This window comes from Ursus arctos, unplaced genomic scaffold, assembly GCF_023065955.2.
Source record: "Ursus arctos isolate Adak ecotype North America unplaced genomic scaffold, UrsArc2.0 scaffold_14, whole genome shotgun sequence".
NCBI classification, from domain to species: domain Eukaryota; kingdom Metazoa; phylum Chordata; class Mammalia; order Carnivora; family Ursidae; genus Ursus; species Ursus arctos.
Genome location: NW_026622808.1, coordinates 48,033,008 through 48,057,569, shown reverse-complemented (window position 1 = coordinate 48,057,569; position 24,562 = coordinate 48,033,008). Strand labels below are relative to the sequence as shown.

At 44.1% G+C, this 24,562-nt stretch overlaps 1 protein-coding gene across 1 annotated transcript in view; it reads left to right on the top strand.

The window, feature by feature from the left end:
- Positions 1-24,562, top strand: part of LOC113257061 (uncharacterized) — a 232,229-nt gene that overhangs the window by 13,028 nt on the left and 194,639 nt on the right. The window contains exons 2-5 of the mRNA XM_044385002.3: positions 1,366-1,546; positions 4,669-5,042; positions 6,578-6,657; positions 7,205-7,349. Of these exons, the coding sequence (XP_044240937.1) occupies positions 4,769-5,042; positions 6,578-6,657; positions 7,205-7,349 (499 nt within the window). The 5' untranslated portion in view covers positions 1,366-1,546; positions 4,669-4,768. The remainder of the gene's footprint in view (positions 1-1,365; positions 1,547-4,668; positions 5,043-6,577; positions 6,658-7,204; positions 7,350-24,562) is intronic.

The window sequence follows — 24,562 nt, the reverse complement described above, 5'->3', positions numbered from 1 at the left end:
ACTTTTTAAGGGATCATGTCAAGGCCCTATGACAAACTTATCAAAATGTTTTCTTTATAAAATAGTGGAAATAACAGAGGGTAGGGGTAGGACGATAATTCCACTGATTTGCCATTGATTACTTTTATAAACAAAGACAATCTCATCATAAGTTCAATTTCTGGTCAAGAGTTAACGAAACCAAGTAAAACACCTGTGTGGAGGAGTGGGTAGGAAGAGAGGAAAACATTTCATTTCCCCAAAACACAACGGTCCAGCGATATGACCAGCTTGATCCAACTCGACAAATGAAAAGTCATAGAAACCTTTCCTTTAGGTCACTATGACTAGATTTTAATACTCCATATTTCCCCCAAAAGTTTATCTTGCCTTATGGACTACTTTTGCTCCTTTTAATTATAAAATGGCATCTATTTCTCATTTTGCCTTGCCTGCCAGGGAGCTCAGAGCTAAACTTAGTGGTAAATCATAGTCATGATTTCATGTATCTGAAAGTTGATGCGGTCTCACCTTCTTTGTAGCTATGACTGCTAATATTAATTTCTCTCTATATAAATTTGGGCATTCATGTGCTGATACTTAACATCCTTTTTGCATGTCTCTTAGAAATGAGAGTGAAATGAAGATTGGAAGAAAGGAAGACATTTAAGAGAAAGATTTTCAGCGTTGAGCATTGGAAAATTAAAAATTTTTCTTCATTAGCACTCCATTAACCAGAGTTCCCCCAACCCACACATTTTACTTAATGATATTGTTAGTACAATAATTATACTTAAGGATAAGCACTGTGAGAAAACTGAAAAATATGTTCAGGTGGGGGACAGATGGAGTGATAGAAACGGGAAGCTAGAAAGACTGAACCCAATCAGGGCGCCTGGGTTGTTCAGGCAGATGGGCGTCTGACTCTTGGTTTTGGCTCAGGTCGTGATCTCAGGGTCATGGGATCAGGCTCCACGTCAGGCTCCACACTCAGTGCAGAGTCTGCTTGAGATTCTGTCTTTCCCTCTGCCCCTCTCCCTCCCCCTGCTTGCTCTCTTTCTCTCTAAAAATAAATAAACAAATAAAATCTTTTTAAAAAACCCGAACCCAGTCAATACCTGTGACTTTTATTAAAGGTTTAAAGGAAATGCTTGTCAATATTAAGATAAAACGTTCTGCAAAGTAGAGAGAGCCTATTACATCCATCCATCTGAGAGGAGCCAAAAAGACAAAGAAAACTGACAAGTGAACTTTGGGGAAAGGTACCTGCAATGCACAGGTTCACACAAGGGCTACGCTCCTAGTTAAAGTTTTTTGAGACATTTTACCTGACAATAAGATCTTTGCATTTCCAGGTCCTTTAAAAAATGTTTCTATTTTCTCCAGGGCATCAGAAAGGAAATCCTTGGGACGTTTCACATTTCACAGGCGAAAGAGAATCCATTTCTGCTGCCATTTGGAACGGAAGCCAGTCTGGCCCCATTCTTTATCTGGGGGACCCTCCAACACCCTCCTGTCCAACAACTCCAGGATTTGATGGCAAGGAGACTGTTAGCAACAGAAAAAGGTGAGAAGAGAAAATGAACAGCTTAGCCGGTGCTTCCCTCTCCCCAGGAAGGGCTGACACCGTCACTCCGGGTACTTCGCGCATCTCCGAATGCCTGCGGTGTTGCGGCACTACTGTTCTGTTTTACCTTGGATCTCAGTTTGCAGACTTGCATCTTTCTGAAGACCAGTAACTATTTATTTATAAGCCTCAAACAGCTATTAAGTGCGTATGTGGAGGCAAGTGGAATTCCTGCTGAATGCATAAAGTAAATTGATTTGTACCTACAATTTACATTTATTTTCCGGGTATATTTGACACTAATGTTGTGACGGAACTGCCATGATGAAGATTAATTACATAAACATTTTTTGCTGACTTTGTGAGCAGCCGAGTTGATTGTTTTACTTGATTTTCTAAGCTTGGCGCCTGATGGCAAGATGGGAGACATTTCTTGGTTTTGCTCTGCACCTTCATAGATTACGTGTCCCAGACCAGTCTTCCTGAATAAGCATTCGGGGAGGGTTTTTGCTAGCTACAGTGTTCCCGCCTCCTTGATTGTGAAGGAAGACGTAGAACACCACTCAGCTCTTGGAAGTTTGCAAACATCTGGATTGAGGCAGAATTCCCCGGAACACGATAAGAATTGTGCTTCCACCGTGGGTATAAATGAGCTACATGCGCAAGAAAGGGCAATTTGTTTACTTTTTCTTGCTCGACCCATATTAGCCTAGACCCCAAGCACCTTGAGCTGGAGATGGTTACGCCCTCAGAGGCTCTGTTTTTCTCCTTTGTCAAATGGGGATAGTTATAGTACCTCCTGGCACTCGTTGGACTACTCGCATTGGCCTCCGTGGGGTACAGGCTAAAGAGGCAGTGTGGGGGCCCAACTCAAGTCATACAAAATCAGAATCATTGAGGAACTGCCTGAGTATATCCAGTTACGGTCTAGAAAGCACATTGCTTTGAGATTACAGAGAAATCCTGAGGGGTTTGCACGGATCCAGCAACTAACTAGAAAGGCCTCTAAGGGTGGGCACATCATGGTCACGGCTGTAGGACTCATCGTCCAGGCCCACGTGTGCATTCAAAGAGGGCAGATCCTTTTGCGACGGACTCGGTGTGGGAGCTCTTTGCCGAAGTTCCAAAAATCCACAGCTGTTCCACCGGAAGTCTTGTTCCTGGGAGTGAAGTTGAGTGCCCCCCCATCCCCCGATCTCTCTCGAAACCCCCATCACTACTGCGTGCAGGCCAGCGGCTAACACCTCCTAAGCACCCACAGGCCCACTGAAGCCCCGCATCTGGGCTGGCCTGTAACTGCTGTTTTCACTGCTGAAAGCTGACTCAGGCTTAATCAGCTCCTGAAGCAAGAAAGCCGAGATTTGACAAACAAAGCCTTATTATAACCTTTTTGTGCCAGGCCTAGAGAAAAACTCCCCCTTGTTTTTCCAAGTCCTGTAGTTGAGGCAGAAGAAAGTACCGTAGACTATTTTCAGAAATTTTCCTGCCTCGCTCATATCTGAACTCACTTTCCTGATGTGTGGTTGATGCATTTGTTGGAGTCCTGGAAACCGAAGACAGAAATGCTTGCACAGTGTGGGGGAAACCACAGGAATACTCCAGTACCCCGCAGTTCTTATCAGCAGGGAGCAGTTCCCACCCACGGTCCTGAGGAAGCGCGGGGAAGATCATTTATGGGGACTTGAAGACAAAGCAGCTGTGTGGAAAGACAAAGAATGGCCCATGGAGGAGCCCGGGGAAGTAAAGGCCCTGACCTGGCTCGCTCTCAGGCCTCCTTGCTCACCCTAGAAGCAAAGACAGGCAGGGGAGCCATCTAACTTCAGGACAGGGAGCAGAGAAGGATGGAGAATGCATGAGGGAGCAAATGCAAGATACCCAGCACACCTTCTTTCCATTATGGTCTTTTTCTTATTACCTGACATTCACTGGGCACTGATCATGGATGTTAACAGATACCAGAACTGTTCGGAGGCATTTTCTATACATTAGCTGGTTTACTCCTCACAGCAGAGCCATGGGATAGACACGATTATTTTAGGGATAAAAAAATCAGAGGCTCAGAGAGGTTCCACAGTCTCTCTTTGGTTTCCAAGCTCATTTCATGAATAGGATGCTAACTTTACCTATGGAGCCAACAAGCCAAATAGGCAAATTTTCGCCTGTGTTTGCAAGGAGGTGATACAACTGACCTTCTAGGTATACGCTCAGAATTTGTTGAGAGATACTTTTGTTCATCAGCGGTCATTAGGGAAGATCAAATTGAGCAGACGGTGATGCTTTGCTTTCTCTCTTTAGCCCTTACTTATTTTATTTACATGTTTATTTCTTAACCTGTAGACTTTTCTTAGAATATAATATACAGGCAGAAAAGTACTCAAATTTAAGTGCATGGCCTGATAGATTTTCACAAAGTAATTCGTTCTGTATCCAGTACCCAGACCAAGAAACAGAACATTCTCCACCCCAGGAGCCCCTGGCCCCCCTCCTAGTACCTAGACCCCCATCCCCACCACCCTGCTTTCAAATCCTCATACATCGTTCTTGTCTCTGGGTGATGGGACACCACAAGGACATGCAAATCCTTATTTTAGACTTAATGTAGATTTATTAATGATTTATTGCACTAGAGCGGGCAGCTGCAAACGGCCCGTAGACCAAGTACAGCCCACCATCTATTTTTATAGATAAATTTGTATCGGAGCACCGCCGTGCCCATTCGTTTACTTATTATCTCTGGCTACTTTCAAGCTACGGCAGCAAAGTTGAACAAACCCCAAAGAGGCCCTATGGTCCCCAAAACCAAAAACAGTGACTACATGGCCTTTTAAGAAAAACCTTCTTGCCCCTGTGCCAGAGGATAGGAACAGTACGGAAACAAACAAAAAAGGACAAAAAACACCTGGCACCTGGTATGTGTCGTGAAAATGCCTACAGACCGGAGGGGGGACTGACAGTATACAGGCAGCTATACAGAGAAATAATAAGTGATATATCATGAAAGGTGCTTAGAAAGGACGCCCAGGGTGCCATGCAGGGAACAGGAGGCCATCCTCTCGGGCCGTCACCTTCTTCAGAAAGCCTCCCTACCTTGGCATAACCCAGGTTTTGTTTTACCTGGACAGGGACAGTATGGATCCTCTGGAACTGTAACGGAATGTGCGGGTCAGCAGCCTGGGGAGGATCGTTTTCAAGCAGCCGGCATCCGAGGGGCGAGGAGAGCTCATGAGGAAGAGCGTGTCTGAGCCACTGCGCAGTCTCCCCACCCCCAACATTACTGCTCGTGTCTGCTTAATAACGGGATGTCACCTGGCCTCTTCACCTTTAACCCAGAGGCCCAGACACACTTCCTCTATATCATTATCCAGTGACCTAGGCCATCAGAAGCCTGTGGCTGTGAATTCTTTATCCCCGCGAACTTGGCTGCCATGTGCGATGCTGCCGAACATGGAGAGAAGCCCCGGGCGGGGGCAGCAGGTGCACGCTTCCAGGGAGTATGGTAGGTTTACATTTAATGTTGTTGGGAAAGGTTTTATTTCATTTTTGCCCCGGAGGAGTGTGCAAAGAGTGAACATTTGGATTTGTCTGGGAGGGAGGAAACTTGCGATGGCTTTCCACCTCTGCCAGATCCGGAATTGCGGGAGCGCAGACTTACGGGGGGATCAAGCCCGAGACGTCCGTGAGGGCGCGAGCACCGCCACAGAGCACTGCCGCTCTAGACCTGCCAGGGGCTAACTCTGGGGTTTCGTGGTATGATTCGTAGGAGAATGCTCTTTTCTTTCTTTCCTTCTTTCCTTTTAAATATTTTATTGAAGAGACGTTTATCCTTCCCAGCAGGCATTTCGGTTCCCCTGAGTTGGGTTTGTAGCTCTGAGAGGGTCATCTTTAGAGCCGGTTTCTGGAACAGACATCTTCAAACCCGGCCTCATCACAAGCTAGTAGCCCTCCGAGCTTCGCGTGTTCTCAGCACGTCTGCGGCGGCAAGAGCATGGCCTTGTTCTTCGGAGCTGCTTGCTAAAAAGAAAAACGTGTCTCTCCCTGAGCAAGGAGTCTTGGAAAGTCTGCAGCGACAAGACAGGCAGACATTTACAGCTGCAGAAATTTAATGTAGGGAAATTAGGGATTCTTTAAACCAGGATTGCAAAACAGCAAAATAAATTTCCACACACATAAGTCAAGCCCATGTGGACATCGATAATCAATCCCTGCATTTCTTTCTGCTGAGTCTGGACAAGACCTCAGACTCATTCTTAATGCTATATTTCTAGCAGCTACTATCAGAAAATAAAATACGAGCTTCAAAAGATGTAGCATTTCTGATTTAAGTAACTACTTTTTTTTAAATAAGATTTTATTTATTTATTTGAGAGAGAAAGAGTGAGAGGGATTATGAGCAGGGGGGAGGGGCAGAGGGAGAAGCTGACTCCCCGCTGAGCAGGGACCCCCCCCCCCAACGTGGGGCTCGATCCCAGGACCCTGAGATCATGACTTGAGCCAAAGGTAGACGCTTAACCGAGAGCCACCCAGGCACCCCAAGTAACTACTTTTGAGTAGACAGCATATTGTGAATAAACTGACAATAAATTCATTTTTATTATGTGCTGGAGATTGTTCTAAGGGCTTAACGTGAATTCACTTGTTTACTAGAAAGTGCGTGAGTACAGACTTTGGGTGAGTGTTGAATCACCAGTGCCCAGAAGCGTCTCTGGTACACAGTAGGTGCTTAGTAAATCCCTATTATTGAAATGAATTCTGAAAACTCCTATTATTATTCTCATGTGCCAGGTAAGGAGACTGAGGCCCAGACAGCTTAAGTAACTTTCTTAAACTATTAAGAAATAGTTTAATGATGGCTGGAGCCATGATTTAATATTGCTTTAGCATTTTGTTCATACTTTCAACCACATTGCTCTACTTCTGCTCGTAAATAATGTTTGATACCTCTGTTCTTACTGATTAATGTCCAATAAGCTGGTTATTTGGTCTCATTGCTTCTCTTTATTCTTCTTGCCTCTATCTTTTTTGATATTTTAGAGAGCTATTTGTTTCTGAAACAAAAAAAAGGGAAGAGCAGGAGTCGACATCCAAATGCCTATGGGGTTTCGACAGAAGACGTAAGTGAGGGAGGCCAGGTGGGGACCACGGGGCGGTGGGGAGTGCACACCCCCTGGGCAGCTGCTCCTTGGCTCTGGTGATGGCAGCTGCGGGGAACCCAAGCCCACACTGCCAAGTCTTCCCATTTTCAATAGAAGTAGGAAAACTGAACCCTGCCAATGAAAACGCCAAATGGAAATATCAGTCTGAAAAATCCCATATGTAAAATGTTGACAAGCAAGGCAATTTGGAAAAAAAAAAAAGAAAGAAAAAGAAAAAGAAAGAAAGAAATGAAACCTTGCAAGCCAAATAAAATTTCTCTGTGGGCTCCCTCTATCCATGGATCTGTAGTTCACAACCTGTGGGAGAAAAAAAAGTAGCAGCAGCTTTGGATAACTGATCGGGTAGTTCTGGTCAAAACAAGCAAACAAGCAAACCAACCATGACAGGACATCGATGTAACTGTTAAGATTTTAGAACAGGTGTCTCCGGGAAGTAGAATTGCGATAATGATAGCAGCTCCATACTTCAGCACAGTGCTTCATATTTTTTAATTCACTTCTGCAGATGCATTTGAACCTCCCTGACAGGTGGTTCCCTTGCTCAGTACTAAGCAGTAGGACTCAGGATCAGACCCTGATCTCCAATCTCAAGCTGGTCTTCCTGAAGCAACACAAGGCCGGAGGAGGATGGCTGACCCCCAACGTTCACGGTTCGTACAGGCCTCTGCTTTTACATCTCATATGTAATCAAAGGTAAAGGGGCGCCTGGGTGGCTCCGTTGGGTAAGTGTCTGACTCTTGATTTCAGCTCAGGTCAGGATCTCAGGGTCGTGAGATCGAGCTCCACGTTAGGCTCTACGTTGGGCGGGAGCCTGCTTCGGATTCTCTCTCTCCCTCTCCTTCTGCCCCTCCCCCCTGCCCTTGCATGTGCTCTCTCTCTCTCTTTCTCTCTCAAAAAAAAAAAAAAAAAAAGGTAAAAAATTTATCCAGAGCTCATGCCCAATTTGTGATGAATGTTTAGAGAGGAGAGAAACAGGACAATCATTTGAGGATACTTGAATGATTGCTCGAGCATGTTATTCTTGGCAGATTGAGGTTGTTCATTTCCATGCAGTCCTCCCCAAATCATCTCTAATTACAAAAGTACGTGCCTACCAAAGGCTGGATAAATAATGTAATCGTGGCCTAATCATTGTGTACATTCCTAAGCACTGAGCTAATGACTCGTCGGTTTGGGGTTTTGAGCCTTCAAGTGTAGCTCGCTGCCAGCCAGAGCTGAAATGTAGCATGTTTTGCATGCTCCACGGAAACCATTTTAAATGAGGCAGATTTGAAAATCATCACACGGAGGGAGATTTTCCTGATCGCTGGGTCTGTGTGGGCCTCTCAAATGTCAGCTCTATGCAAGAGGGGCTCTTGCCATTTGATGCCTTTCTGCCAGGTTGTGTATTTGACAGCTGTTCTGGGGTGTCTTTTCCCAGCCACTGGCCTGGCTACTGTCATAAAGCCAATTAGAGTCACAGGCAATTAATGTTATTTTCCTCAAGTGCTCCTGGAATTGCTTATGTCATGTGGCACTTCTGCCTGAAATCTGTGACCTTTGGAAATACAAGCACAAGAAAGCAAATAAGCTTGGCAGTGCATGTGCTCTGTTCCATTAAGTCACGAAGAATATGAAAACGGATCGTCGTGGCTGCATGCAGAGATGTCCGTGGAGCACTTTATGTCTCAGGGTCCTTAGAAATGAAGATCTGTGCCCACACCAGAAGCCAGCTAATCCATAAAAGGGTGGTAGGTACACCGAACAGCAATGCATTACCATATGGGCGGCAAAGTAAGAAAATTTGTGAATTGTACCATGTTCAGAATGGTTTCCCATAACTAGTGCTTTATACTAGTTTTACCACATTTTAAGAAGGCTGTTAACAAACTAGAAATGAAAGGAGAAACCCTGACATTTTAGGAAGGGTTGGAGAAAATGGGCTGTTGGAGCTAGAACGAGAAGCCTTTGGGGTAAAGATGGGGGAGATTATCCTCCAAAAGACACAGCGAACTCACCATGAGAAAGTTTGTCTTAGTCCCTGGGTTTTCTGCAGGGAATCCTTGGTGGAGAAGACCTACAGCATAGTAAATGCTTAATAAAAATGTTTTGAATGAGCAAAAAAAATGAATGGGACCAATGGAACAAGACATCTGTCAAGATGTCTTGACATGAAAGAAAGTCCATGAAAGTCCATGAGAGAAGCTATTATGTGTGATGAGTTGCTTTATGAGCTGTGCTCCCTGTTACCTGTTGAAGCCAGGGCTATAAACTGGTGGCCAATGATGGGTCACTTGCGTTAGGATGGATATCGTTTGCACTCAGTGTTTTCTTTAAGTTTGATGTTTAAACAAATGTAATTGAAATGATAGTGCCCTCTCCATCTCTCTCTCACACACACACAGTACTCTCCATTCTGCGTTATCACAAATGAATGGAGATCAGAACCTGTTGCTCCCGTTCGAGGAAGCATGTGTTCCTGGTTGTCCTCTTCCCTTATTGTTTTATTTATTTTTTATTTTATTAATTTAAATTCAATTAGCCAAGGTAGAGTACATCATTGACATTTGAAATAATGTTCAACGATGCATCAGTCACATATAACACCCAGTGCTCATCACATCACGTGCCCTCCTTAATGCCCATTGCCCAGTTTGGACCTAGCTCCATTTCACTCGTTTTTAGCTTCCTTGCCCCTGAAGGCGGCCAAGCCTGCGCCCTTGGCTTAAGCAGAGGCTGTAGCTAACCACTTGTTATGGGTGTGGTGGAGGGAGTTTCTACGCTGAGAAGGAGAATGGGCCAGGCTTGTTAATTCTGAGAGGCCTTGGTTCAGGGATGAATAACCATACCTCATTCATTGGAGTAAAGAACAGCACTGGTCTGGTTTCAGCCAACTCACAAGCACTTCCTTTGAACCCAACCAATGTGTCAGAAGGAGCACTGCCTCAGTGACAAGATTCCCAGGCCTGTGTGCGTCCAGGTTGCACTAAGTGTCCTCACAATTCCACCTCGTACCCTCCAGGGCGATTAGCTAACCTGCATCTGTGTTCCACCCTTGCCCCTCTTCTTTCTTGCTTGCATTGGTTTCATTCAGCTGAATGCACGCAGGCAACCCCCTCCCCCAACACACACACACACCCCTGCAGGGTCAAATCACAAGGTTGTATGGAATGGGGGTGGGGAAACTCATGAAAATGAGTTGTGTCACCAATTAGAGACATCAGTATTACCAAGAGCTGGAATCGAGCGGGTGTACAGGGAGCTGGGTGCAGGGGCTTGTCTGAATTTGAAGGTTGCCGTGGTTGTGCTAAATGCTAATCACTTTTCATCACACTGACTAATGGGTGTGGAATTTTTGGCTCAGGTCCTTTGCAGCGATTCCAGGCCAGCTCCTGAGAGAGCTGCGGAGTCGTGGCTCCCGCTGTGCCCCTTCCTTTTTTGCTCCCTTCAAAGAACATGAATTATTCTTAGATGCGGTCCCCTAAAATTTAGACAGTGATTCACGGAGAGGTGGAGAGGCAGCAAAAGTAAAAAAACAAACCACCTGCTTCGGAGCCAAGGTCCAGTTGTTGACAGCACACCTAATCAGGTCAAACTGGCACTAAAACGCTATATTTAAGTGCCTTCGATGTCTTACAGATGCTGCGTAACTCTATTGGAAAAGGCCAAACTGTCCTATTATTCATTGAGAAATGGGACGGACTGCAGTTTTTGGGGTGAATCTAATCTACGTTCACCTAGCAAGGGCTGAATAAACGCCAGCAAGGCCCGAGAGGCCACTTGCCTGGAGTCATGTTCTTGGTTCGGCTGGGTTGAGAGGTGTGTGTTTCCGCCATCTCTCAGGTGCCATAAGCCAGTGGCACGATGGCATCCTTGGGCCGCACATGTTTTGGTCCCAGAGTCAGTGTCCAATATGTCAGGCCATCAAGGCAGATGGCGAGCAGGACAATGTTTCTGAACTCTTGGAAAATATACCACTCGAGAGTCCAGCTAGGGAAATGCCTGAAATTGGAAAATAATGTAATAGAATATTTGATTTGCCACCAAAGACCTTAGCTGGGAAGATTGCCACATTGAAACGAGAGGACAGCTTGGCTGCCTTGGATCGTTCAGCGCTAGTTAGTAACTGTCTGTCCGTGGGCTGGGCCCTGGACTCCCAATGGAGCCCCAAAGTGCCCATTTATGCCTCCCTCCCCAAACACTACACGTCCACAAGCACACACCCCAGAGAAGGTTGGCAGCTGTACCTACAAAGTTGTAACATTAGCCTAAGAACAGAGGTCGGGGCCAGTAGTCACTGGGTATTTCCTCAGAGGGCCTGTAGGTGGCCATCAGTGTGGAAGGCAAGGTAAATGAAATGTCATTTCTGTTTAACTCAATTTGCTTTTTCTCCATGCTGCCAGCTACTGACTTGGCCTCTGAGACAAGGTTTTGGGTTTTGGGTTTTGGTTTTTTTGTTGTTGTTGTTTTGTTTCCCATGCTTCTCCAGAACCTTTCTGAACTAGAATACTTCAGTCCTTCAAGGTTTGTCTCATTGAGCTACTAACTTGAAAGTTGGATGGTTTCTTGTCTATTCATATTCTAGTTTCCAGGGCAAAGTATCCATCACCACCCCCCAATATTGTCTAAGCTTCTCATGCCCATTTCCTTGGCATGCACTCTACCTGTGGAAAGCTGCTTATTTTAAATACCTGCAAATCTCTGTTTTCTTCCTCTTTGGTTGAGGGAACATCCTTGGCAAATCTGAAGCTATGGAGACTTAATGGTCCCAGAAGGAACATTCAACCAGTAACAGATAGGAAGTCAGTAGAAAATACTTTAGCTTCTTTGCCCCTCAGTTGGGACAATTCATTAGTCTTCCCATAGTTCCCCGCTGGCGTTGAGTTCCACTTGTCCACAGTGGTACCTGATGTGAAGCACATTGTTTTATGTGCTTCTTTCCTTTCCTATCTCACTTGTTCCTCCCTTGATGTTCCCTGGTACCTCCAAAATACATTATTTACACTCGAATCCTCCTCTCAGCCTCTGCTTTAGGAGAATCCAAGCTAAGAGAGAGAGCCTCCATGCAGTAAGGACGGTATGCACATGAGATTGTGATACTGTGCGTTTGAGGGCTTACATTTGGCCTTGAGTCTTGGCTTACCAGGAAGCACACAAAAAGCAAAGAAAGCTACACAAAACTAGGTGAATAAAGATAGGAAAGAAGATTAATCTTCGTTAACATTCAAAGATGGCCAACATCTTTATGCCTGGTTAAGGTCTGTTTCCCACAGTGAAGCGTAATTCCCAAAGAGGACAAGGGGCCATAATTGTTTTTGTTCACCAGTGTGTCCCCATGAGGTAGACACATATTAATATTATGTAGAATTCTCATAATAGTAGAATAGTTTGTATGTATTAACTGGTCGATTTGTGCAGAGAAGCTCCAACCCTTTTGATGGCATAGCTCCGTTGGTTAATGTCGCCCTTTCAATGGGGTTGGGGTAGAATGAGTGCTCCGACTGCTGTCCTGATGGGTGAACAGAGGACCAGTGGGATCAAAGAAGGGGGAAACTGACTCTTCCTGGAGTTCTAGTCTTTCATCTAGGTCTCAAATATTAGTAGGAGTCCATTAGTTAGAAAAGGGGAATGAGGTAAAGGCTGATAATTATTTACTCATTCCACAAGTATCTAATTTAGTCTTAGCTATGCGGTAGGAATTCTGCTTGTAATGGAATAGCAGTGAACAAGACAGATCCTGTTTTCTCAGAATTTTCATTGAAGCTCTATCCACAGTCCCTTCAGTGTGGACTTGTACCAACTGTCCTGGTGTAGACAGCAAAGAAATAAAGAAATATATAAAACAAATAATTAAAGAACATGAGAAATGCATTGTAACAGAGTCATGATTCTCACACTTTGATGGGCACTCACATCATGTGGGGATCTTATCTAAGTGCAGATCCTGGATCAGGTCTGGAGGGGGCCTGAGAGTCAACAGTTCTAACCAGCATCCAGATGATACTGCTGCTGCTGCTGGCCTTCAGACTACACTTTGGGTAGCATGGTGATAGCCCACAGCCTGCTGGTCCTCAACCCCACCCTCACATTGGAGTTCTTTGAGGAAGTTTAAAAAATGCCTCATGTCACTCCAGCAATTTTCATTTAATTTTACCAAGGAGGGGGCGTGGATATTGAGAATTTTGTTTAAATAGCTTTATTGAGGGGTAATTTATATATCATAAAATGCATCCATTTTATTCTAATTTTAAGTATAATGAAATGATTTCTAGTATGTCTACAGTTTCGCCACCATCACCACAATCCCGTTTTAGAACACTTTCCATCATGCCAAAACATCCGGTGTATTCATTGGCCGTCAGTCCTTGTTCCCACCCTCTGCCCCTAGGCAACCACTTCTACTTTCTTTCTCTATAGATGTGTCTTCTCTGGACATTTCATATAAATTACATCATTCAATATATAGTCTTTTGTGCCTGGCCTTCTTCAGTTAGCATAATGTTTTTGAGGCTCGTCTATGGTGTACATGCATCAGTACTTCGTTCTTTTTTATTGACTAATTGGTTCTATTGTATGGAACTATTGTATGTTGTCTATCCGTTTACCAGTTGACATTAAAATTATCTCCAATTTTTAGCAAATAGTGTTTTTTTTTTTTAATATTCACTTACAAGTCTCTACATGGACATATATTTTCATTTCTTCAGGCACATCTAAGGGTTCATTTGCTAGATCATTTGGCAACTCTATGTTTAGCTTTTTAAGGAACTATCAAATTTTAGAGGAGGAAAATTTTTTCTTTACCCTTTTAGGTTATTTGGCAGGTCTATTAATTAAATTGACATAAGACAGATTAACAGGAGGAAATCAAATTAAATTACATGCATATGGGAGCACCATAAGAGCATGAGACCCACAGACAGTTAGGTGTTGGGGCTTATAAACACCCTGAGCTAAGGAGAAGGGGGTGGGGGTCTGGAACTTCAAAAGGGAGGAAGACAGTTTACAGGAAGATAGGAAGAGCAGGTGTTTGATAAACAAATATTTGTCATGCCCTGCAGAGACAGTGGGACATAGGAATTTGATCTCCAGGCCCAGTTTACCACACCCAGCCCATCCTCCTTGTAGTTACTCTGGTGATAGCTATTTTCCTGGACAAGACCCTGTATTGAAATTCTTTTACGCAGTGAAGGGGGAGGTAAAATGTTCTTCCTGAGTCTTTCCGGCCTTGACAAATTTCAGCTCAAAGTAATCCACATGCCATATTATGAGGAAGCTCATTCTGAACCCCTTAAAAATTGTTTTCCAAAGTGTCTGCACTATTTTACAATCCCACCAGCCATCTCTAAAGCTTCTGGTTTCTTTACATCCCCACCAACACTTGTTGTCTCTGGGATTATGGCCATTATTGTGGGCGTGAAGTGGTATCACATTGTGGTTTTGATTTGCATTTTCCCAATGCCTAATGATGTTGAACATCTTTTCAAAGTGCTTGTTAGACATTTATGTATCTTATCTGGTGAAATGTCTATTCCTATCTTTTGCCCATTTTTAACTGGGCTGTTTATCATCTTCTTACTAAGTTATAAGAAGTCTTTTATGTATCTTAGACATAAATCCTATATCAGATATATGCTTCTGGAAATCCTTCTTCCCAGTCTGTGGCTTGTCTTTTCATTTTTCTTAATAATATCTTTTGAAGTACAAAATCTTTCAATTTTAATGAAGTCCAGTTTGTAATTTTTTTTTTATAAATTATGCTTTTGGTGTCATATCTAAAAACTCTTTGCCTAACCCAAGATCGCAAAAATTTTCTTCTTAAAGTTCTTTAGTCCTCTTGCATTTAAGTTTGTGATCCATTTGAGTTAATTTTTGTGTGTGGTGTGAGGTAAGGCTCTAAATTCATCTTTTTTGCATGTAGATACTCACTTATCCCAGCAAGATTTGTTGAAAAAATTTTCTTCCCCCGTTGGCTTATCTTTCTACCTTTGTCTAAAATCAGTTGAGCCTACATGTCACAGTTTACTTCTGCACTGTCAATTCTGTTCCCCCTCTCTCCCTCTCCCTCTTTCTCTCTCTCTGTGTATATGTGTGTGTGTGTGTGTGTGTGTGTGTGTGTGTGTGTATGAGTGTATATTTATGCTCAGAGACACACTTTTACACTGTCTTGGGACTTTATTGTAATTTGGATTTTTAAAAGGTCCCTAGGTAACTCTAATGGCCAGGAAAGTTTAGGAATCACTTTAATAAAGAATAATTTGAGGGATGGGGTGAGGAGGCCACTTTTGATAAGGTGATCAGAGGAAGGCCTTTTATTCATAGATGAGGGGAAAAAAAAAACAACAGCTATGAGAGGGTTTGGGGAAGAGTACCTATGAGCCATGATCCAGGAGGTGCTTTGTCAGGCCAGTTATGTTTGCAGTCTGGCTAAGGGAAGTTGGGCAGCCATTCTCACGCAGGAGGCCCTGGCCCTTGTAGCCTTAAGTGTCCCACTGGACACAATCAGTCAACATTTCATTCCTCCATTGATTTTCAAATTGAGGTGGGTGTAGCCTCCTTTCCTTACTCAAGGGTATACCACAGGCTGAGCCAGGCATTCATTCCCTCATTCATTCATTTAATAAATATTTATGGAATGTCTTCTGTATACAGGGTTGTATACTAAGACCTAGGGATATAATGATGAATGAAACAAAGTCTTTCCTTCATAGACTTGACAGGGCACCTCCCTAGTGCATCAGTTACACACACACACAGACACACACACACACAGCTGTAAGATTTAAATGCAGTGGTGCCAGTGGAAGAAATTAACACACACCCTCTATATAACTGTTGGGCTCCTTTATTACCTTTAAAGAGACTGAACTAGATACTGATGCTCTCAGAAGGATCGAGACAACTAATGAATCATCGAGCCTTACATTGGAAACCGGGGATGTACTGTATGGTGACTAACATAATAAAATAAAAAATCATTATAAATTAAAAAAAAAAAAAAAAGAAGGATCGAGATAATGGCATGCTAGTGCCAACATCCATCTTCTGACTCCTTCGTAAGTACCTACATCCTAGTTATCAATTTATTTTCTCTCAGCTCCAGATCCTCCTTTTTTTTTTTTTTTTTTTTTTTTTTTTGCCCTGCTTTGACTTTGACTTACCCGTGCTGGACCCTTTGCTGGCCGACAGAATGTTAGTTCTTGCCAAGAGGGCACTGGAATGATCCTGCAAGGCTCCAGAGGCAGGAAGATGTTTCCCTTCAGGGTTCAGTGTCCTGTTCAGTATTCAGTGTGGAGGCTGAGTCATCTGGAGGTGCCAGCTCCAACGGTGCCCTCGGGCCATGCTCTCACCACTGCTGGCCCAAATGTGACACTGGCAGGCCACTCCTAGAGACCAGTGCAAGGCTCTTTGCCAGAAGTTAGCTCCGTGCTCTGTGGTATTTGTGCCCTCTTCGGAGGTCTGAACCCTGCCTTGCAGGGAGAGACTTGGGTCCTTTGTTTCTCAAGCTCATTCTTCAGCCTAGAGGGAGGACCTGTTCTTTCACTGGTGGTTTCTGCTCCGCGTAGAATCTCTTTTACCCTTTTTCATAGTCAACGCCGTGTTCTAGCTTGCAATTCTTTATATTAAAATATCCTTGTTCAATTAGCCAGTGACGTTTCTGTCTTCCCACTGGTCCCTGATTGAGTCAGCCCAGGGTTATGAAAACAGATCAGTCTCATTTGGGCTCAAGCAGAGAGATCTATTGCACGGCTCCTTCCAAATGGGAAAATAAATAAATAAATAAGCGGGGGGGCGGGGTCGGGTAGATTGGTTCACTTTCTGAAACCCCCAACTAATCTCACAGCCCCATGTCATACAAGGAGCCCATGACCGATCAACATCTCCCCAGGCTTTGCACCGCTAACACCCAGTGGCAGTCATGGTTAAAAATTGATGCTCCCATTCCAAAGAGCTGATTTCATTTTTCTCCCAGCTCAGGTTTGCTTCAAGGTTGAGAAAATTGTTGGGATGGATAAGAAGAGATCCAAAGCCGCATCTTAGCCCCTGGGCTTTGTACACAGAAAAGTGTTCATGACAAAGTTAGTAACATGGTGGTACTGCTTGCCCCAGGGCTGCTCCTCATAGCTGGTGATGGAAAAGGGACAGTTTGCAGGTACCCAGCCTTTTAAATGTGTACATCTTTCCTTCTTGCCTATTTGTAAAGGAAGCAATACTCCACAGTGGTTAAACACGCAGTTGCAAGAGTGTGGGTTTCCTAGTTAAATCCTGGCTTAGCCACTTTCTGTGTGATCTTGGCCAAATTACTAAACAAGCCTCAGTTTCCTCATCTGTAAAATGGCGACAATGTAGTACCTATATCATGAAAGTTTGTTGTGAGGATGGAATGAGTTAATACATATGAAGCGCTTAGATGAGTACCTAGCACGTTGTCTGGGCTTTTTAGCCGCCATGACAATGATGACAGCGGTGAATGGGTAAGTGCTAGAAGAGAGAAGGAGGAATACAACAAGAAGAAATGCCATGAACACTTATTAAATGTTGTGTTCTGTGTATTTACACGCCAGAGCTCCTTTAATCCTCTCTTATAAGACTTCCCATTTTACAGATGAGGAAGCTGAGGTGTAGACAGATAAGCCCCACATCATAGCTAGCCACTGGCAGAACCCAGATTTTTTCAACATGTCTACTCCTACTAGGTAGTTGTCATGCTTCCACATCACAATCTTCCTCTCTTCCCTGCTATCTTCCCAGCTGTAGGTCCCACTAAGCTCTTGCCCGTTCTCTGCACCGAAGCTATAGCGGGCCCCTGTCAGTCCCTGATCATGCTCAGTGCTACCTCAGGACCTTGGTCCATGCTGATTCCTCTGTCTGGGAAGTTCCTTTTCCACCTCTTTACCTAAGTAGCTTCTCATCAAATCCTTCCCCAGACAGGCTATTCGTGATGACGTAGTTAGCTCACAAAGCTAGAGTGCCTGCGTCCCAGTCCAGGTGCCCTAGTGTGGACTGGTGTGCCTGACAGAAGGCAGGGCTTCTCCTACTTCTTACAAGTTTACCTGTGACGCTGTGAGTCCACGGGGCTTATACACTGGAGCCACAGCCTTTTACTTATTCACAAGGTTCCAAATGGCCTGGCAGTGATCACACCTCCTTGCCTAGGTCCACTCCTGGTTATAACGTCTTACAATATCACGGACCTTGCCTTTAGAGTATTTGCCACTGTTCTAATTTTTCCAACTTTTTATTTTTTAAAAATTCAAGCACATAGAAAAATTGAGGGAATAATACATGCTACTGACATTAACTACCTAGACTCAATGATTGTTAACATTTATAATCTGTTTTACTATCCGTATACCTCTTTATCTTTCATTAATATTTTATCAGAGTATAACATATACAGAAAAAGTCGTGAACTCCAAGTGTACAGCCTGGTAAAGGTTCACAAAGTGAGTGCAGCTGACCCTCCTCTGGATGTATCCTCTGCACAGGAAGGGAATCACCATACAGGCTGGGCATCCACACTCGTTGGTGCAAGATTCCCTTACGGTCTGGGGGTGGAGCCATGCTGGGGGCTTCATTAGTTCTCCTGTTCCAAGCCCCACAGATGTTACTGGTAGGCCTGTTCCTTGAGCTCTCAACATTTAGGGGGCATGTATTTATTCTCTTATTCATTCTTTCATCCATTCAGCAAGTATTTGTTGTATACTAACGGTGCCAGAGGCTGGGGCCCAGGTAAGTGACACAGCAGACAGCTCTCAGCATTATGGGCGGAGCTGAGGTGTGAATTGTGCAATCTGGCTTCAGATCCATGTTTGCCCACCATGCTATTATCATAGACAATTGAACCATGGACAGTGTGAAATATGGAAAACAATGCATTGTTTATTCTCTTTTCTCTTTGTTTATCTCCATCCCTTTCCCAAACTAATTGTGAACTAGTAGAGGGACTAGGCATGTACATAGGGAAACCCCCATACAGAACAACATTCAGGTCAGATGCTGGTGGGCACCCACATGAAAAGAACCACCAGAAGCCGGAAGTTGGGGCAGGGAGGCCAGAGGATCCAGATGGAGGGGGCTTAGAGAGCTTGAAAGGAGGTAGGGATATAAGGAGCAGCAGGGAAAAGCAAGAAGCTGCTCAGCAGAGACGGCGCATCCGCACTTCCAGGTGGCCCGGTGCGCACTGAGTGATGCCTCTTTTGAAATCTGACTCATGCTCCACGCAGCAGATAGAAGACAGGTTGGCCTCCACTTCTGTTCTCTGGGATGGTTGCAGAGCCCTGCATGCCCCCTCTCTCCCCTGCTTGTTCAGCCTCTGTAAGTTCCAAATAAGGGATTGCTTCCAGCGTTTCCTTACAGAGGAAGTTAGGAAAGAAAAATTGCCATTCCCTGGGCTTTCAGCCATTGGCTTCTACCATAGCCCTCGTACACCCCTACGACTCAGCATATATCCGGAACCTATCAGGAGCTGCAGCCTGGTCGGCGGCCCTTTGGAATAAATATGTCACCACTCTGTGAGTGGGTTCCCTTTTTCCAGCTCTGCAGCCCAAAAGAGGAGGTGAATAGAGAGGAGACTCTAGAGGTGAATATAAAGGAGGTGAACCTTGATTCAACTTTTCATGCTAAAGAACAAGGCATTGTAACCTCAAGAAGATCCTTTTAAATAGGAAAACGGGCAACGAAACTGTTTTTCCTTCCAGCAACCATTAGGGAACTTTTTGAAAGTTCACATTCTACCATTTCACTTTACAAAAGACCTACATCAGTACTTGTTTTGGCTAACTGAAAGCAATCCAAAGAGGATTTGGGCCTTTAGGAAAAATGGTGAAAAGCAAAAATAGCGTTCAGCATTTGTTTTACAGTGAGCTGTCATGGAGCCAGCGCTCGCCCCACACGCAGAGAGCGGCCCCACCAAGCTCCTTTCCCCAGGAACTCCCCTCGGCACCTCAGCATCAAGCTGCCAAGCTTTGAATTGCGTCTGTGAGCATCTGTGCTTTATCTGGATTTATTCTGTGCACCCGTTAGCAAGATATGTCCTCAGGTAACAGAAAAGCCTGAGTTTATTGTTTGAGTCCGGGAATGCTCAGAAATGTTTCCATATAAATTAACGGTAATTGCTTCTTTGCTTTACTCCCTTTCTGCTTATGAAAGTTTTCATGAGAACATCCTACTTCCAGACAGCAGGGGAAACCTGTCCTTAGAATTATTTCCTCCAGTTCTAGCTATGAGTCAAAAATATTTTTATCTGGAAAAAAATTTTTATCTGGGTCCATTTGATTGGTCCAGAAGACCTCACAGTCTACATCTCTTGCCCAGTCCCATGTGTTAATAGAAAAGGGACTCTCTGAGAACAAAAAATTAGAAAGGAACAAAATGCTTAAAAGTATACTAAATTTCAACCATCCCTGATCACTTCCTTCCAGTAAATAGACATAATTTCTCATTGAGTATATGCTTTCAAGTCTTCCTATTTAATTTTTCTACATGAGCCAGCAGCAGAAGCGGTGGGTGTCCCACACGTATCCACGTGCTTTTCACACTTCACCATGTACCTCCAGACCTTCCAACTCCCTGTACCTGCATTGCTTCCCCTGAGGGATTTCTCTGGTCACCGAAGCAGGGTGGTCACTACACAGCAGGCTGGAAACACGCCCTCCCTCCCAGCAACCCTCAACCAGTTTCTGGTGGGAGTTGGTGATGAATACCCCAGCTCTGCGCCCTCACAGGGGGGATGGCTCTGAGACACATGGCCTAAGCTAATTCCCAGAGTTCCCCAGAGGTATTAAGCCTCACTTCCCCATGGCAGTCACAGGTTGATAACACACCCTTCCTTCCCTCCTCCGCTACTGGTGGTTCCTGAAATCACTTCCCAAGGGAACTGCTCCCACTCAGAACTTTGTCTCAGAGTCTAGCTCTGGAGACCCCAAACCTGGAACCTTGATTCAACTTTTTATGCTAAAAAACAAGGCATTGCAACTTCAAGAAGGTCCTTTTAAATAGGAAAACAGTCAATGAAACTGTTTTTCCTTCCAGCAACTGTTAGGGAATTCTGCTTGCTTCAATTCAGGGCTAATTACCCATAAATTTGTTTAAATTGTCACCAAGTCAAGCGCCTTTCAGTTTTAAGTAATATAAACCCACCTAAGCTAGATTAAGTTTTTGAAAGGAGGGGTGAGGGCCTAGCACGAGGACACTGAAGTGTCTCTCAAGGCCAGGAAAGCACTTTAGGCCGAGAGAGGAACTGGAACCAGGAAGTGGACAGCCATCTTGCTCTTCTGGAGCCCCCAGTTCTCTTCTTTTTACTCCATTTTGTACATCTGCTTCTTCTCTCTCTGTTGAGTGGCTTTTCCCACCACTCTGTATGAATGAATAACATGGTCACATGATAACCTTTGAGTTTTTCAATCTTCTCTTCTAACGTAGAGCCAATTCAGAACTTCAGGGGGAGAGCCCTGATTGGCCCACCTTGTGTCGGATGTCTTTCCCGATCCAATCCATAGTGGTAGGAGGGTTAGGGGAGGGGTCTCTTTACCACCCGCCTACTGGACTACATACCTCTGGGGAAGTCAAAGAAGAGGGCTGAGGCCGGGGGACACCCCCAAAGAGTTGGGAGTTACATAAGTTTGGAAGCAGAGAAGAGTAAGAAATTTTTTTTCTTTTTATTATAAAACTTTTAGTTCTCTTCATTTGGGCATGACCTGTTTGAACATTTTACAAATGCTACCTAATTCCAAAAGGGCAATTTCTGTATATACCATGCAGTGCAAAAATGCCCCGGCTTGTTAATACCAAGCCAATGATCACTGAGCTAACCAGTGTTCTTTATAGCCATTGAGCTGGAAAACAAAACAAAACAAAACATGTTTCCTAAAGTGCTTTTATCTGGGGAAAGAAGCAAAAATGTGGGGTTTATCTGTTGCCTATTATTGGACCCCCAAACATTCTATTTCCAATGTCCAGTGCCTGTGTAGAGAAGGTAGGAATGCTGTCCCACTTTGGATGACCATGGGAGTTAAATTAATAGTATGTATTATTTTTTTACTTGAACCTAGGGTGAGTACCACCTCTGCTACTTTCTAGCTATTTAACCTCTGAAAACCTCAGATACCTCATTGTAAAATATAGACATAAATTGATAAAGTATTAATTGAAAAAGGCCTGGTGCATTGGGAGGGAGGATATAAAATGGGCACAGTGAGTGTTAACTACCGACGTTGTTGTTGTTACTAATTCACGATCCATGGGCCATTTCTCACTAAGATATAATCAGTGCAAACACAGATGGGAGTAAGTGAAGGGGTTAAAATAACGAATTCTAGATTTTCAGCATCTAGGCAGTTTCTAGTTCCAACATTTATTAGCTGTGTGTCAACCTCTCTCTGCCTCAGTTTTCTGAACTGTAAAATGGGAATCAGTCGTCACGGTAATGATCTCTTTAGTTAGGATTAGACGGGAAGAGTTGATGACAATGCCCGATGCAAAGGCAGTAGGACTCGATACACGAGAGCCAGCATTGATGTGACTATGAACGGTATTCACAGCTGTGGGCCGTCTGCTTGTTGGAGGTCTGCTCTCTGGGCTGCAGGTGAGATGGTGGTCTTTATAGAAATGCATATATTTGCTCTTAATTCACATGTGAAGTGTTGCTAGCCCTCTCTAGGTTAAAAGGATATCCCAGTAGAATTAGATAAATATCCCAGTTATTAGTAGTGAAAGCTTAGTGTCAAAAATCATTTTTCCTCCTCAAGGCAAAAATAAGCCTGCTCTGAATATGAGGCCACTGGGCATAGGCCAAATTTGCTACTTCAGTGTGAAATATTCCAGGTGAACAGATTCATGAATATATATTTCAGCCCAAGTTTACTGGTAAGATGTAGTATGAGAATCACTCATCTAGAGACTTCTGTGCTCCTGCATTAGGCAACACATAACTTTAATTACTAGCCCGTCTGCCTTTTGAATTGAATTCACGTTTTTTTTTTTGTGATTCTGAGAAACTGCTGTCCTTCGTGGCAAACTCTTAAATTCATTGCAGTCATCATACTTGCAGTCCTGACTGTGAGGGCAGGGTCCTGGGCAGGACAACGTACAGTTTCCAGGATATCAGCAGTCTCAGTGATTCTGACGCTCACTCGGGCTGAAGAACCCCAGTGTTAATGGACAATGGGTTGAATCCTGGAGTCAGTCCACTACGTTTTGAATCCCAACGCTATCATTCCTTAGTTCTGTGAACACCAAGCCTTTGTCCCTTCATTTATAAAACAAGGGCACAAACAATTCCTCTTCATCAGGTTATTGTGACATTTACTTTTATTTTTTTTTAAAGATTTATGTATTTAGAGAGACTGAGAGAGAAGGTGTGCATGCACATGGCAGGGGGAGGGGCAGAAGGAAAGAATCTTCAGACTCCCCACTGAGCACAGAGCCAGATGCAGGGCTCAATCCCATGACCAGTGAGATCGTGACCTGAGCCTAAACCAGAGTCAGATGTCCAACCAACTGAGCCATCCAGGCGCCCCAAGATTGTTGTGACATTTAAATGAGATAATCAATGTAAAACACTTAAAATAGTATCTGGGACATAATCAGTACTCAAAAGCGTCATTTAGAATGACGGATAATCCCATTTACAAATGAGGATACAGGATCAGAGGATGAGTGGGGCAAGAAGCTTCTGTTGACTGAAGTAAAATTTAAGTTAGGGTTCATGACGCCACAGTGCTTACCGCACTCGGAAAATTGCTCAGGCCACATCAGGAAAGGTGGAGAGGGAGACATAGCCCCAGAAGATTGACTAAATTCAGTTTTCAAGTGTTTTCTAAGTGATTTAATTCAGTGAAAACAACTGTTGGCTTGGGAACCTGTCCAAAGATGAGTCTGGCTGAAAGTGTTGCTTCTTACGTAATTATTCTCCCCACCAGCCTTTGCTCAGTGAACCCCTCCAGAGAGCCACAGCGCACTGGGAGTCTGAGGGCAATAAAGAGTCCAGGTGCTCAGTTCATACAGCAATATAATTTTTAAAGTTTCCTCTATAACCTTTGAAAAATCTTAGAAAAACCGGTGAGGATCCAGAAAGACAAGCAAAAGATGGAAGTGATTAGGGACTCTTTCCTGTCTCCTCGAGCTGCCTTGAGAATTAAATGAGATAATGTATCCAGACTGTTTCTAAGTACAGTGGCTGGCAATTAGTAAGTAGTCAGTAAGTGGTGACCGTAAGGAAAGCAGTTCAAATCATCCCGAGAAAAATATCTTTGTCTACTCTTAGTCTACTCTTGTCTGCTTGGCTGATAAAATTCTTTTCAAGAGGCAAGGTCAGCACATATTGTGTGATATTGGGGCACATCCCTGGTGCCAGTCCCCACCTTTGGATGAAAGTCAGACTGCCATTAACTCGGGTGCTGACCGTGGGGGTATTAAAAGGGTCGGGGCACTCAGCTTCGTGGTGGGAATCCTGAGATTTTAGTGGATTTATTCAAATAAAACACGTGGCTACAGAGGCTGTAAGCAATTCAGCAGCTTTCGTCTTTCTAAGTAACTAAATCCACATTTGACGAGGCATCTCCTTCAGTGCAGTTTCTGCTGTCTACACTGCGGTTAGGAGTTTTTCTCTAGAGCTCTCTAGGCAAGCCAGTGTCTGGGTTTTACAGGGGGGAGGGGATCTCTCAGACCTGCGTTCAAGTCCTTTCTGCAACTTACCAGCTGGGCGCCCTGCAGCATGCTGCTTGACCTCCCCCTCTTAATTTTCTTGTCGGGAAAATGAAGATCTTGATAAGGATCCCTACCTCAGGGTTGTCAGAAATAATAGAATGAGGGATAAGAGACTTCTCACAGCGGCTGCCTCCCTGTAAACACTTTGTAAAGGACAGCCGTTGTTACTATTTTG